Source organism: Parus major, chromosome 1, assembly GCF_001522545.3.
Source record: "Parus major isolate Abel chromosome 1, Parus_major1.1, whole genome shotgun sequence".
NCBI lineage: Eukaryota > Metazoa > Chordata > Aves > Passeriformes > Paridae > Parus > Parus major.
The window spans coordinates 47,208,928-47,225,845 of record NC_031768.1 but is presented as its reverse complement, the minus strand read 5'-3'; the positions used below and the strand labels follow the sequence as shown (position 1 = coordinate 47,225,845).

The 16,918-nt window shown below is 35.2% G+C and overlaps 1 protein-coding gene and 1 long non-coding RNA gene across 6 annotated transcripts in view; both read right to left on the bottom strand.

Annotated features, from left to right (window-relative positions):
• Positions 1-2,360: 2,360 nt before the first annotated feature.
• Positions 2,361-9,424, bottom strand: LOC117244381. The gene is made up of 2 exons (XR_004497334.1): positions 8,839-9,424; positions 2,361-4,278 (listed from the first exon to the last, which is right to left on the bottom strand). It is a non-coding gene; the product is annotated as an uncharacterized LOC117244381 (long non-coding RNA).
• Positions 9,425-14,530: 5,106 nt separating this feature from the next.
• RBM26 (RNA binding motif protein 26) overlaps positions 14,531-16,918 on the bottom strand; it is a 51,764-nt gene continuing 49,376 nt past the window's right edge. For all 5 annotated transcript variants that reach the window (XM_015625802.3, XM_015625831.3, XM_015625820.3 and 2 more), the window contains one exon: positions 14,531-16,702. In XM_015625802.3, the coding sequence (XP_015481288.1) occupies positions 16,613-16,702 (90 nt within the window). In that variant the 3' untranslated portion in view covers positions 14,531-16,612. The remainder of the gene's footprint in view (positions 16,703-16,918) is intronic.

Here is a 16,918-nt window from a genome sequence, read left to right as displayed (position 1 = left end):
CAACTTTGCTTTTACATTAAATATATGGTTTTTCAGCTGTTGTCACAAGCAATCTGCTTATTGGACAAGGTTACATTTTTAGCAAATTGCTTGAAATTTTGTATGATTTTTTTTGTTATTAATATATACCAACAGAGAACCCTGTAGATAACACTACAGCAGTAAAATTATCCAGCAGAATTTCAGAGCAATGAATATTCTGCCATTTCAATACAATATATATCCTATAAATAGCACTCTAATGGATATGAAATTACAAATACTGTAATGCTGTCGAAACCCTATGGCTTGTGCTGTAGAGGAGGTCAGGCAAGATGATCATAATGGTCCCATTTGGCCTTGCGATCTATGAATTTCCAAGAGTTATAGGTCTAGTTTAAGTGCACCCTCAGCATGAGTTGCCTTATTATTTAGCAGAAAGGGGGAAAAAGTAACCTTGTTCATGCTTATTCTGTAATGCAGTAGGTCAATACACATTTTACCCATCGGGTAAATAAGTTTACTTTTTTATATTAAAAGAAAAGGCAATTTAATACATGTCTTTCCTTGTACGTACCTCAGACCACAGAGATGTGTATGTGTAACCTCCTAATCATGTCTGTGTGTTAGTGTTTTGCATTTAGCTAGAGTCAAGAGCTAAGCTCATGGGAAGGAGGTCATTCTTGTATAATAAAATACATGGGGAAAGATGGACCATTTGTCTCTTACATGCTGATGAAGTTACTTGCAATCTAAAGCAAAACAAAAAGCAAGTTAATGGAAGTTTGTTTATTCTAACATCCAACCTAAAAGACTGAGCCAAGGAGAAATCTTTATTTACCCAAGCAGACCTGGGAAAATGAGAAAATCCCCACGAATTACATGAAGGTACTTAAGAAGCAGGGGAGACCATTTTTAATGAAATCTCAATAGATATCTAGTAGAAGGATAAATGAAAAGTGCACATTTTATTACAGCTGAGGGAATATGGCACAACATTTTTCACTAGTACTTGTTCAAAATTTTAAACACATCTTACTCACATTTCTCTCACTTGATTAGCAAAACATTTTATGGATAAGGATATTGATGGATATAGAACTTAAAGAAATTCTGCAAATTCATTTCTGAGATTATAGATCAGACATTTACATCAAGAACCAGGTTTGGAGACCTGCATATTCCCATTTACTTAGGAGACAGACTAATTTCATGACGGAAGTTCAGAACCTAACTTCCCTTTTCAGAAACTGCCTTTAAGCCCTGCTTTCACAGGTATTTTGCCCATAAAACTCACCCTCAGAGCTGATATTCTGTTTTCAGGCTGTTTAATTTGCTGCCTTCTATTCTCTGTTTCTCACACTACTTCAGAATAAATATAACAATACACATACCTAAGTTTAGAGAAAGGCAGAGGTAAAACAAGGGATGAGGATTATTTTTAAATGAATACAAAAATTCTAGGATTTAACAATAAAATTTTCATGCTTCAAGAAGTTAAGTCAGAAAAAAAGCAACACATTATTTTGTATTGTTTTCTGGTTAAAATCTGAGAAACTAATCTTATCCATAAGCTAAGTTTCTTCTATGACATGGCATACAAACCCAAATACTTAATTCAGTTCTACCAGTTTTAATGTATCTATGGGATTTTCAGATCAAATCATTGCATGGTAAAATGAGATATCAGTTTACCAATAAACATTTGTCCTGCTGTTGAGGAACAGGGGAACAAAATTTTTATTCTTTATGTGAAGAAAATTGATTTTGAAAACACAATGTATTTCCTTGCACAGATAAATCTTCTGCCTCCTTAGTCACAAAGATATCTCAGGATATTTCAGCTACTGGGACGTATTTTGTAAATAAACTGGGAGAAATTGGGAGGAAATATTAGATTAACTCTTGAATGTCTTGTTGAAGGTTACTCAGAGTAACTTAAGAGATGTAACAACATTCTGGAAATTTGCAAACAATCTTTTTGTTCTAGACCAGGAGTTGCTACATCACTGATCTTCAAAGTCAAACCTATTGGTAGAATAGTTGCATTTTTTCAAGTACAGAATGAAGTTTTTTATTAAATAACTGAAATTAATTTCTTGAATTTTGCTGCTTTTTAGTTTGATGCTGTGGGCTTGATATGCTTATGAATAGTCTCTTCTAAACATCTGCATCCCTCTATTCCAAACACCTTATTTTGCAAATATGATTTATATATTTAGTGTAACTCAATGGTAAACTTGAGAAAGAGGGCAGAAAAGGAGGTCAACTTTGAAAAACTGTTAACAAAGAAGGAGATAAAGCAGTATGATGTGAAGGAGAAAAAGGAAACTGATAGTTATCACAAGCCAAATGTAGGAACACAAGAGTACAACACAAGATATTTCTCCAGGTACATTTTTAATTACAGTATAATTCAGTCTAAAAAATGAGAAGGACAGTGCTCTCCAACATACTGATCTGTGAATGTTACAATCTGATATTGCTGCAGTTAAATACATCAGGCTTTGTCAAAGGCCTTTAAGAGTTCAGTTCATTTAGCCTTGTGAACTGAAGGCTGTGACAACGTGACAGCTTTTGACGATCAAGGAAGTAAACATCATGAAGGGAAAAAGGTATTTAAAACAAAGGACACCTAACTATATATAACCTGGATGAAAAGTCAGTTTAGGCTACAAATTACATAAATGAAAAGAAAACATGGGGGGAGGTTTGGAGGGGGTAGGGTTACTTGGTTGTTTTTTGTTTGGTTTAGGGTTTTTTTGGTACAAAACTTACCTGAGAAACAGTTAGAAATATCCTACAGTTTTAAGATGCATCTTGATCAGCTTACAAAACAGATAACAGATTACATCCTACTAGTACAATTATTTTCAGAACTTCACTTGACATGAAAGTCACTTTAGTGACTTCTACCCCTTCACAGACACAATACAATGAAATTTAAAAGGATTTTAAGCAAAATAATTTCAATTTTATTTTTTTCAACAGTATTTCAGCCATAGCTGCTGATGAATAATTTTTTTCATTTGAAAACAATTATTTTGATATTTTAGAACTCCTGGAAAAATAAAGATTTTTGTTATACATCTAAATACCAGTTTTTCTTATCAAATTATTTTTAGAAGCCTTCAATGGTCTTGGTAGATTTATATTCACTATGCTCATGTTATCATCCACCTCCTTAAATGATGACAGCAATGGGCATTCAGAGTATAACCAACCAATGACAATACCAAAGAGATGTATAATTTGGATTTGTAGATGATTCTATTTTTTTTAATAGATAATTGTTTGGCTGAACCTCTTCTCCCCTCACAAAAAAACCCAACATGATATTCAACTGTTTTAATTGGTGATCTCTTGGTATAAATCATAAGAAGCTTTTAAAACTAAATAAAGAGAAAGTATTTTGAATTATAAATACAACAGCAGTTCTAGGTACATTTGGAAAGAATTTTGAAAAATCACAATAATTTGAACAATACTTCATCCATGATTTTTCAATGCCAGTTCAAAAATGGGTCTTAATTTCAAATGAATACAGCACCTCTGTAATAAGCTGCCACAAAATACCCAGAAATAAGAATGTGTTTTTATTTACTATTTCCATTTCAGGAAAAAATATTAGCTTTCGTTTTGAAATAATATATCCTCCCACCTATATACAATCAAAAGTAAAGACATTTTCTGGGTTTACAGAAGGACAAGATAAAAATGGCAAAATGCAAAGGCATATACCAGTAATAGACTGCAAAATCAATTTAAGAAGTGCAACTGCAGTCGTCTTTCCCAGGTTTTTAATTATGTGTTTGTTTGCCATGGTGGCCTAATTTAGTCAAGTAGATGAGCCAACATTAAAAGCTGGTAGGAGAGGTAAGTAATCCCCAGGGTGGGCTGCTTGTGTAGAGAGTTTAAAAGCTACATGTACAGAAGCAGAAGCCAAGGCAAATTTGAGAAGGGGGTCCACATGATAAACAGTGAAAAGCCAGCAAATCAAATTTTTCACAATTAGTTGAACAACAACTGTGACAGGTTCAGCGCTTAACATTTTCATTTGTGTGCTCAAATTTGGTTATCCGTCCTCTTTTATGCAAATGTGATGTGACAGGAGAAGCTGGGAGCACTCAAGCAGGCCGATCACTCACAACAGGAGCTAGGTCTGTACAGCTGAGAGGTCTGGATTAAATGGACTGAGCGCTGATGGATAAATGACATAACCTAGGCTGAAAGCCTCATGAAGTGATTTAGAACTTCCACAAGATGATGCCCAGAATATAAATTGTACTTTATTCTCAACTGTAAAAATAGAGGAGAGAAAAACATCAGCTTCTACTAGTAAATAGCCATACTTATAATCTAGCTAAATCCAGCATGCTTGGTGCCCACTACAATAAGGAACTTGGGAAAACTCTAATAGGTATCTCTAATAATTGCTTATACACCGACCTCGTAACTCTACAACTCACTGTGATGTTTTTGTGCTTGCATGGGAGACTTGGATAGCTGATTAGGCAATTAAATCATTCAGTCTGCTTTGGCAGATGAGAGCATAGCTGATGAAATACATGCATAGACACAGAAAATATTTTCACAATGTACAGAAATTATCAGGTCAGAGAATTCTATCCTACTGCAGAAGGTGTAATACTTAAGGTGATATATTGTGCTAAAAGCATACTTACATGAACGGCTAAGGGATGAATTATATGTGTAGAGCTCCTCCTCTGCCAGTTTATCGGAAACTGAAATTCTAGAGGAAGGTGCGCCAGGAAAGTATCACAGCTTGCCTCTTTGACTACACCACTGCATTATTGTTAGGTTAATCTTCAAGACTGTTTTAATACTCAGAGATTGTTCAAGAGACCTCCAAACCTTACCAATTACAGGAAAGTTTAAATAAAATAATCTATTTGAATTGCAGCTTGGAGACTACCATTAATTTTCTTTAATAACATTTCATCTAACTCTGTATCTCAAGACCACCACGTATTTTACATCTTTCATTAAATCCATTAATTACTATGGTCTACAAAATTTTAATTGTCAATTGTCATTTATTTGTCCATTAGCTAAAGTACTAGGACTTTTATTTTTTTAGTACCCATTCCCTCTTTCAGTTAGTGACATCACCCTCTAGAGAGGATGGATTCCTTGCACAACATTGTTGACCATTGTAACTGTTTTTGAAAAGAACAGATTTTCCTTAAGGTCCCTTCATCTACCAGTGGAATCAAATCATATCACCTACTGTTGGACTAAGCTTGGCAACTCAGACATCCGAACGGGGGAAACAAACAGGTCCAGCATACATCACAGGTACTGGAACCCTGTTGTGCATTCCACACTATTATACTGTTAGGCCATAACACCTCAGATCAACTATCCCAAGACAGACCATTTCCACAGAGAATGTGTATATGGGTGTCCTGTTTTGAAGCCTAATAGTGTGTGTGAAACTTGCTCCACGCCAGTTGGCCTCAGCGTCAGAGAAAGTCCCAGCCATATTTAATTTACTAGTATTTATGTAGACCAGGAGGCTGAGTACCAACATGCTGACAGGGAACAAGACACTGAAATAAACTATGTCTCTGGTGAGTTCTACTAAAAGCAAAAGCTATGAAGACATGCTGAAATGTGATAGTGCTGGATACACAACAACTAAACCACAGCATTACTGCATGACATGAAGTTATTTGGAAGCCACCACAGTCTACCACCTTGCAAGATCTTTAGGCAAGTTGCTACAGGCAGAAGTTGGTGTTGCAAGTACATACATAGGCTTTTCTCACCATTGATTTGGTTGTTGAGGCAGAAGAAAAATTCAGAAGGTCCTAGGATATCCACATCAATCTAAAATACCATTTAAAATTCATACAGAGGGTTCCTAACACATTGTTCCCATAACCACTAAACAATACTAAACAGAGCAGTTAGAGAAGACTATTCATTCTTTGTTCAGACATTTGGAGGAAAACAAACAAAATGCTGAGATCTTCAAAAGCAAATGTGTATTTTTGCAAACAGTATATATGGTATTTGGGAATATTTTATGAGAGTTGCATGTGGATCCATGGAGATAAAAGTAGATAATTACTTTTCACTGTGATTTTTGGACTCCAGTAAAGACCAAAGATTACAGTCTACCTTTCCTTTCACATAAATATTTTAATTTTGAATGGTTCTGACTATCTGATTTTAGAAAGCAGACATCAAAGCATACACAACTTCTCTCACACAAAACAGTACCAGGGATGGCTCCTAACACTTTTAAGGTTCAGAACAGTAACCAAACAGTTCAGAGAAAGATGGTCATGACAAAACCATTAACTGAGCAGCTGGAAAGAGAAAGGAGTTAGGCACTGAAATTCTTTGCACTGCAAAGTGTCCACTTTGAAGGTTTTAATTGACACAAGCTCCTGTTAATGTAACCGCGAGTTTAGACCAGTACCTTTCATCTTTCTACCTTACTCTGCAGCCATGATAATTAAAGAGGATTCCCTCCTTCCATGACAGTAACTAAACAACATGCATTTTCCCATCTGATATGATGATAGTTGCTCATGTAACTGCTTCCTAATTTGTTCACTCAAGCAACAGGTTAAACAGTTTAAAAACCAGGGAAGTTCCATTACCTGACTTGTTGATGTTATCCTACCTAATTTGGATTGAACACAAAAACACCTACTGATTGGAATAGTAGTCTTTTGAAAGAGTAACTGACTGTTAATACAACCTGCTCCACAGGGACTCATAACAAGGAACACTAAATTCTGCAATCACTAAGCCATGAAAAGGTAACCACTAAAGTGAGGCTTCTCTTTACTTTGAGATATCTTGGAGGATACTCTAAAGGTCCAGACGGAAGCCTCTGTGAAAGAACTAGATGGAATGAGTATTTCCTGGCCCTGTTCTCTGGATTTAGCAGAATTTCCTGAATCTTTTACAGCATGGCTTGTCTGCAACAAACTAGGCTACCCACAGATAGGGTAGATTGCAGGAAAGGAAACCTGTACATAAACAATTGCTTGGCCAAGAACTTGAAACCTCAGCTTCCATCTGCCTCAGCACCTCCTTCTAGAATTTTAATACTGGTAGTTTATTTCACCAACATCCAACAAATTTAAACAAAGCCAGCCTTTCTACCAACTAACCTAATTTCAAGTCCTACAGTGCATCCCTACATCCCTATGCTTACTCTGTTTTCTTCCCACCTGCTGGGTTCCCCAACTAAGGTCCCTAAATGCTGTCTGAATTGCCTTTGTTCCTTGCCAATGGTTTAGCTTTTCTACATAGATCCATTAAAGAAAATGATCTCTTCCTGCTCCAACCTAGCCTCAGGGCTGTTTCATCCAGCTGGCAAAGCTGAGTTCTCCTAGGAAGTGCAAGTGCAAGCACAGTGGCTCTGCTGCACAATGGTGAGTAGAGGAGGAAACCCTGCTGCTGCTGCATTAGCACTGCACTAGCATATGACAGGCTGTGTCACTCAGCCTTTGACACAAAGCTACCATACTCACAATAAGCTAAATAAAGGTCCTAAAAGTCAGACAAAAATATTTCAAGGGTTCTCACACCTCTTTTGGAGATGATCCTTGACTGATCTGAGACTGCCTTCCCATCATCAGAATCACTGAGGGATATGCCAAAATGAGTCGTAACTCCTACAGCAAAGTCCCTGTTTGTAAGGTTATTAAGAAAACAAATGGGTCCAGAGAGGCAGCTCAAATGCAGGGCCTGCAGCTTTCAATTTAGTGAGTCACGGCTGAAGCACGTGAAGTAGGTTCTGTGCTTGTCCTGAGTCCAGTGCAAACTGCAAGGCTTCTGCTCTCAACTGCTCTCTTGATCTGTGGAAGCACTTCAGCTTCCACATTCTGCTCACTAAAGGTTTTAATAAAATGTTTTGTCTGGGCTCCTCTAAATAAGAGGAAGAGAAGAGACAAACTAAGAGTTGAAGCCAAACATACATAACCAAGAAGAGCACTGTGGTGTGGGTTTTATCAGTGAATGTAGCATGGCTTGAAACAGAATCATGGGATAAAAAGGTCTACTGATCTCACCTCCTCACTCCCATCGCAGCATCCCCCACCAGTAACAACTTTTCAGTCATCTGGTAGATTAGGAAGGTAGTTCATTTGTACTGTCCCATTTTTAAAGCATAGCCCAGTTCCTCAATTACTACATTATCACTCAAATACCTGCTGTGTCGAGTACAGAGGATGGCAGGAGTGACCAGTCAGGGTCCTCTCTGATGCTGTCACAGAACACGACTATTTATGAGAACATTTTCCACAACTTAATCCTGGCCATCAAAGAGTTAATACCACTTTATCTAGAAAATGAATTCTTGAAAAACACTATAAAATTCAACAGTGGGCAGAAATTATTTCACAGGAAGATTCAAATGCTAAAAACTAGCTCAGTATTTGTTAGTTCAGGGTGACTCCAGAGAGCAATTCATAAGCTTCTAAATTAATATTTTTAAGGAGGTCATAAAATGTGAACTTTAGTAACTGCTACAGCCAATCAAGGTGCCATCAATCTTGCCTTAGACTAGTAACACACTAGTAATTACCTACTCAAATTACTTTTAAAGTTTAACAAAAGCTTATCTACAGATAGTATTGTAGCATGATATACCGCCATCTTAAAAATGGTAGCATACTGAATTCTCCTGGTTAATCTTTTAGTTATTTCAGATTCCAATTTCTGTAACTTAATCTCTGTTTTCCTGGTAAGCTGTCTTCAAAAAATCAATACATAACAGATTTGCAGAGAAGAGCCAGTAAAGAGCAAAGACCTCAGTATTTTTACTAGAGAAAGGATTACAGAAAACAAGGATGGAAAAGAAATAGTACTTACTTTAAATTCACTTGAAAGGATATTTGAAGACAGTTCAACACAGAAACTGAAGAAATAAATATATTTTAAATTATTTTAATATTCAAGATATTAGAACTTAAGTGATGACATGCAAATAATATTATGGGAATTCACAAATATAAAATGGCACATACAGAGAGAACTAACCTATTGAAACTTAACAAGGTGTAATATGACTTACATTCCTTAATTTTTTCTTACATTGATTATATTATTTGTCATTATTATATTGACAGCAAAAACTGCTCTATATTGTTCTGCTGTACTGCCAATATCCTTATATTACTTCTAGTAGAAAACTTTGTAATTCAGGTCAGGCAGTAAGTCTGCTGACCAACATTTTGCTTCCACCACAAGGCTACAGCTATTGCTTTTTGCTCTTTCATCTCACATTTTTCAGTAATACTATCACAGATAAATTTGGCTATATCACATTAATACCTCTGAATACGTAATACACAAGATGTTGCTTCTGGGAACAAAGAATTCCAAATCCTAAACAAGAAAAGGTTGTTTTGCAAAGCAACTGATGAAATTTTACCACTGGAAAAAAAACCCCAAACAAAACCACTACCACCACCCCCCTCACTGCCCACCCCCCCAAAAAAAAACAAGCCCCCACACCCAAAACTAAACCAAATAACAAAAAATGAACAAACAAACAAAAACCCCAGCAAAACCAACAAAGAAACAAACAAAAATCCAACAGAAGTGCTTGTAGGACCACCAGAGTCCAAGTGTCTGAATAGTGGAAACAAACGTTCACCAATTACTGACTTAGTATTTTAAAAGTAGACAGATTACCCCACAGATACTGAATGTGTACTCTTGGATGTAACAGAAAAATCAGATTTTTAATCTCTCTATGGAAAGATTAACCCATTTAATATGTCTTCAAGTACATAAGCATGTTATGTTATGATTCCATATCCAGGTGCATTTCATTACTAGAACAATGCATGGAAGGAAAGTTTTCAAGTATGAGTAGGTAACATTTGCCTTTGTAAGAACTTATTTGAAAGATGGTCAAGATTTCAATTACTCAGGTATAGAAAGTTCACCTTTCTGAACATCTATCTAAAATTCTATGCTATAGGAAAGTTTTCTTAACCTGCTCACTTGCTGCTTACTGGATATTTCAATTTTCGTGTTCTTGATAAAAATTTGAATTCTACTTAACCTTATTTTTTTGCCTAATACATGCAGGATGGTACAACCAATAGGAGAGTTTTGAAAACAGCACCAATGAAGAAGTTGAAGATTGTAGAACTGTGCAAATAAGTAAATAGTATCCAAACACTCCTCTCTGTTTTCTAAGGTAAAGTATTACCACAGAGAAAGTAGACAGAAAAATATAATTAAAAACTGTATTAAAATACTCTCTGATTTCCTATTTAATGGGTAGAAAGATCACATGGGGGATGTATCACTTTAAACAATACATCTCTGAGAGCAGCAGTGGATAAATGTTAATAATTATCAGATCTGAATGAAAAGAAATAATTATGATAAATAAAACCAAGTAATTTTTACAACCAGAATTCTTCTCACAGTCACTTCTGGTAAGTAAGGTTTCCATCTTTAGGTGAATTCGAAGATACTGACTCCTTGGAAGACTTGCAGCATTTTGTGATGTTTATCCACAGGTGCTGATCCAGCAGCCCCCTTCAAGAAAAAAGGAGAACATAAGATAATCTCCACATAACTGATATTATGAGTAAGGAGTGTAACAAAATCTGGTGCCTCAGTAGTTTTTGACATTGCACTAATGACTGAAAGGAAATAGAAAACACAGAATGAGTCACATACATGTCCTGCATGGTGTTGACCTATGTATGATTCATGTGCACGGGCACTGCACTCTCAAGAGTTCCAAGTGCTCCACTGCACACTCAGTGTTCAGTGCATGGCCTACCAGCAGCTTCCTGGTGCACCCAGGCAAGGTAGTGTGAGACAGTGAATGGGTGTACAAGGATGAGCAAGTATTCCACATCATAGCTGAAAAATTGTTTCATTTAATTACAGTGCACCAGTTGGTGGAGCTACAGTAGTAACTGAGGTATTTAAGATGAGTCTACCATAAAGCAAATATAGTCAGCTACAGCAGTGAAATTTATTCAAATTGTGTTATTCTGGTAATTTATTTTGGAGTTTGTATGAAAACCCAGTGTTGTGTGCCATTTCTGTCCACCTCCACTTTTCCGCAATCAGTTTTAGCTTTCCGTATTCCAGAGCACAAACGCATGTTTAAAAGATTAATTCTTACAAAAACCTTTGACAAATAGGATGAAGCTACCCAAGTTTTCTGTAAGTTCAAGTGTAATCTATCAAACCTAATTCAACTCCCAGAGCAGAAAAGGCTTCTCTTGCAACACAGAAACATTCTTCTGTTTTATTCAGATTTAAACACCTGGAGTCATGTTTTATCATTGGTACCTAAATCCAGAGAGATACTTTGTTTCAGTTCACACAAATAGAATTTCTGCTGACATAGTAAAGATGTATACAGGTTTTTGCAAGAAATGCAAATATTAGCATGAGAACTGAAACAGGAAAAATATCACTGAAGTGTTAAAATGGGAGCACTTCCCAGCTTTTGTTTCACTTGTGTAGCCATAGTGCCCTCTAGCAGCCGAAAGAGAAAGTACAAGGCTTTATCTCGAGTTAAAATAAAAAAAAAAATAAATAAAAACCACATATGAAATCAGAAGTGCTTTTGGTTGTGGTTTGTTTGTTTTTTTTTTAAGCAGAGAAAGGACAGTTTGAAAATGAGAGGAAGAACATTTCTTCATGTTAAAACAAGGTACTTTAATGGAAAGGGCACTTCTCTTGGCTTTTATGCAGCAGAGCTCTGCAGAACTGGGAAACTATAAAACTATAAAAAACTATAAAAACTTTAGTTTACTCTAAAGTAAAACCTTTAGTAGATCTCAGCTACACTATATGTGCACCTGACTTCAGGAAGAGAGCATAGATTTTTACATGTATAGATCAACACACATTTTTGTGAGGTCATTTTTTTAATCTTTGGCTCAAATGTATTGCACATAATTTTGTGCAAGACAAAGAATAAATTATAACCTTAAAAACCAAAAAAACTTTTGTCATTTCCCCAGAGATCAAATTATTAGTTAGAGTTCATATGCCTTAGAGCTGGGACATAACTGGTCTGGCTGCAGACCATCACAAAAACAGTTTTGAGAAGCTAGTGGGGTTTTTTTAAGAAAATTTTTACCCATCAAATTACTACCAAAAAGTTTATGTGCATCTGCAATGCAGAAAAATAATAGTGTAAAAAGAGCAAAAAGGCTATTTTACCCTCTCTGTATCCTAGAGGTCAAAATGAAACAAACAGGTTTCATGCAACTGCAGGTGTTTTCCAGAAAAATGGTTTCTGAAGCATGTATGTCCCAAACTTTTTTCTTCCATTTGCTTATAGGGAAATACTAAAATCCAGTTCATTAACTAGACCAGACAGATTTGCTAAATATGGTATTCCAGTCTTTGTCAGAGACAAGTGAGAAACTCATTTAGTCTGTTCTGCTAACAGAACAGGAAGAATCTTGGAATTTAAGAATTAGAGCTATAATATAAAAATTACTACAATATACCACAGCGTCAGATGAGATGATTTTCAAAGACATCAACTGGTCTCAGGATTACAAGCTTACTGTAAGAAGAAGAAAAAAATGTTAATCTTCACTCAAACCAAGAACCAAGTACAGTAATTCAGATAAGTTTTAACATGAACACATACAGGGGGATTTTAGGAAAAATAGATGGTATGGGTAGTTTAGGTGGTATGTTCTTGAAATTCTTCTCATTAGAGTTCTCATTAGATTTTAAGATAATTCAAATAAAGATTGAAATCACCAAAGTCTATTTTTGTTGCAAGTATTTTTGATGTCCTCAGAGTTAAAACACAGTTCAGAATAAAACATGCAGAGGCATATTTAAATAAAAATTAATTATTTTATAAGACTACAGTATTTAGGTACCTATGTAACAAGCACACTAGTGCATTTATAAAAGTCTACACTGACCTCTTTACACTGAGTCCACAAAAACTAAAGGTTCATCTTCCCTAAGGAAAAATTTAAATCTATATTGGCTCATCTGAGAAAGATGAAGCTCTTTCTTTTATCTTGATCAAGAACTTTGTCTGACTTAAAAGGTTTGTTTGAAAGTAACCAAGTGCTATAAACCCATCAACACAGTAAGATACAGCTCCAGTCAGAGCAGCATGATGAAGAACAATAAATTTTTTTCAAATTTCATTTGTTTTCCCAGAAAGCCCTCAAACTTCAGTTATTTGCTCCAGTTGCTCTAATGTTTTCATTGTAACTTCCCATCCTAGTTGCAATAAAAGGTAAGTAACACAGGATTAAATCTGACTATATCTTCACTAGTTGGAATGTAAAAAAATCCAAGTTGAATTAGAGTAAATTGAAGTGTTTCATTGAAGGTCTCTACCCTTTTAATATTACTTAGTGCATTTGTACAAGTGTAGTGCATGACTGGTCTTAAGAAAAGGAAAAATATGAATAGTACTGGCCCTAAGTGTTGCTTCAAAGAGATATTCTTGTTAACTTACTGTTTTGCAGAGTTTGTAATATAGTCTGAATTACTGATTCTTTAAATGTTTTGAAGTTCAACCAAATGTAGTTTTAAACAATATTGCCACTGAACTGCATGTCAGCTCACATTTTACTCCAGCCCTATAGCATTCATGTGGAAAATAAAATACCTTCTTAAATGTTACTTTTTATTCCATGGAAATTTTGAAAAGCTATATTGAAGAAAACCAAGCCAAGCAGGATGTTTGGTTTGTTGATTGAAATAAGGATGCAGCTCCAGGTGACAAAAAATTTCATTGTAAGCTATATTAATAAGGATCTGACTGAAGTGACAAGTGTTGGCTAAGGTAGTAGCAAAATGATGGAGAGGAGAGCAGAGCTAGACATGGAAGACAGAGCAAGCCAACAAGAAATCACATGATAAAAATCATTTTAGAATTACAGGAATCTGTATAGAATCTGTACAGACTGCAACTGGGACAGGTTCCTTATGTCGAATGACATACAACTACAGATTGGTTTTGACTGGGGTTGGTTTTAAAGTGAGAATATACCAAGCCATTCTGATCCAGGGGTTTTTCAGAATGTCACAAGGTAACAGCAGGAAAAAAATACAGACCAGTAGGAAGTTTGCAGAAGGAAGGTGATAAAAAGAATTTTTAAAGGTTTCCTCCCTTACCAGTAGTGCAGGGTGCAAATTTTCAATGAAATGAATCTTGGATGGATGCATTATCAGGCTGAAGTCAAAACAAGCTGGCAAACTTGGAACACAATTTTTCAAAATTATATGATACATCAATTTCAGATGATTTGTAAGAAGCTTCAATGTAAAAAACCACACCTGTAGTTGCCTTAGCTTGTGCTGAGTGACTGCAGTAAAAAGGCAGGTTTGAGCAGCAAAGCATTCCACACAAACACTTTATGGAATATGGACAGTGTCTTCCTGTGCTGTACCTATTCTGTAAGACAACACAGAAAATCTCCACCTCATGGACTGTTAATTTGGCACCCTTCAAGTGTACTAAATTAATTAAGCAAGTAGGAAAGCTTGTTCTTAATTCAGTGAATTAGAACAGCTCATTCAGAGCACTGGATAGAAAGATTCTTAAAATATTTTATTTTGCCTGAAATTCAGTGTAAAAGGAAATCAATTTCCCAAATACAATTCCTTATGGCAAAATTTAGAACTAGTGTAACAAGCATGGCAGTCAATTGTGACATTTCAATGTGAAACTAGGACTGTACAAAAATTTAAGTGCATGTTTTTTGCAACAAGATATGCATACACATCAGGACAGAGGGGAAAACCAAACCAAATCAAAAGCACAACAAAAAAAACCCCAAACCAGGATCCAGTTCTTAAAATCCATTCAAATGACTGAAAAGCACAAACAAAAATTCTACAGCTGGGGCTCTTCTCTCTAAAATGCTACTACTTCTACTTTCTTCCATTCCTACCTTGGAATTGAAAAAAAAAAGGACAGGGACATGACTAATACCAGTTCTCCCCCTTTCCAGAAAAAGACAAAACATGGACTACAGAAAACACACTATTAACTGAAGCACTATCACAAAAATCACAGAATATTCCAAGTTGGAAGTGACCCACAAGGATCATTGAATCCAACACTTAAATGAATGTCGGTACAGGCTCATATCCATCTACTTGATAAATAAAACAGTGGTTTTATGATGCGCTCATTAATGGATTAACAGGGGGGAAAGAAAATACTAAATCAAAACACCACCCCACCCACTCCCTTCATAACAAAAATAAACCCCGAGACTTTAATATTTAACAAATAGGTTTCCTTTTGAAACCAGTCCAGCAAAATGCCACTAAATGGAAACAAAAACAAGTCTCTCTAAGAGGTCCTTTACTGCAAAGGGGTAGGCAGTTCCCCTTCCTAAAAAGCAACTTCAGACCTCACATACCAGAAAGACCTGCTAGAAAGAGCCAATGAAGATTTTCTGTGGAGTACACTAACATTTCCTGTATTTTTGAACGGTGAATATGTGCTATAGTGTAAACTTAGGATTTTTAAAGTGTTACTTTTGAAATGAAAAAATGTAATCATAGAAACACAGGAATATAAAAAAAATGCATTAGTTGTGTACTCAAGTTTTTAGAATAATACGAAGTATTCAGATTCTCCTCACATATTTTTCTAAATTATATTTCAGTACTGCATGTTATTTTTGTGGTATCAAACTTTCTTCTAGAGTTGCACAGTGCAGAGATATAAAAAAATTCCTCATAGTTGGAGTATTATTCTTTTTAAGATTTGACTTGCATTACTTAAAATTCAGAACATCCAGAAGTTTTTACGCAGAGTACACCATGTGTTAATGCAGATAAAACACGATTGAGATTGGTTTTATATACTCAGTATTATTTAAGTGTAAGTGATAGTGATTCAAGCTCCTTTTGTGAACATGGGGGTGGGGGTTGCCATTTGGAATGGTCTTTTCTCTTTTTTTTTTTTTTTTTTTTTTTTTTTTTTTTTTTTATCATGAAGGACCATTGCCTTAGCTTTTTTGGTTATTGCTTTTTTTTCTTTTTCTTTTTTTTTTTTAAGACCATTCCATTTCTTTATTTTTTTAACATCTTAAAGTCATAAGGACTTATATGCAAAGCAGTCATACACTTTATCATTAAAACCCATAGGTAAAATACGTACACAAATCCAACAAAAGGCTAGTACATAGTAAAGCCTAAGCATACTACTATGCAATATTATGAATACATAACTTTAGAGACTTCGGTTTAGTACTGTTATCTATTCATTTCTGAAAACATTCACAAAGATTTTAAATGCAAATTTTCATTCCGTATCTGGAATAGAACAAAAATTATCTATGTTATAACAACTTTTGGTCATTTGTGTTTGACCAATTCAGTAAATTACAAAGAACCCAAAGAATTCTGTAACTTTCTGTAGAACTATGTAATAAAAACATTGCATATGTTCCTAGTATGATGTCTTTAGCAATCATTTACTGAAATGTAACTCAAACATCAATCTCTCAAAATGTATAACCGACCAGCTGCTTTTTAATCTATATCTGAATCCAACTTCATCACAAAACCCCTTTTAATACAAAGATGCAGAAGTACATTAGGTAATACTAATGCAACACAGGTGCAGTTCTAGCATTGTCGTTGATCAGTTGAATCATCTTCTCCATGAACGAGATTCATTCTCCTCTTCTTCTTCATCATCATCTTGAAGCAGTGAGTCATCCACCAAAGATTCTTCCTGAAACTTGAAGAAAAAAATATGATTACTGTTCTATCAGAAAACGTTAAAAATCAAAAGGCAAAATACAAATGGTACTAGCACTATAATAAAGAAAAAAACTTGACTGAATAGGTAAACATTAATGCTTTCAAGAAAGTACACTGGATGTGTATGTCATATATTTATATATGTATACTACTAAATGGCAAATTAAACTTTTTTCTTTTCAACAGAATTCAA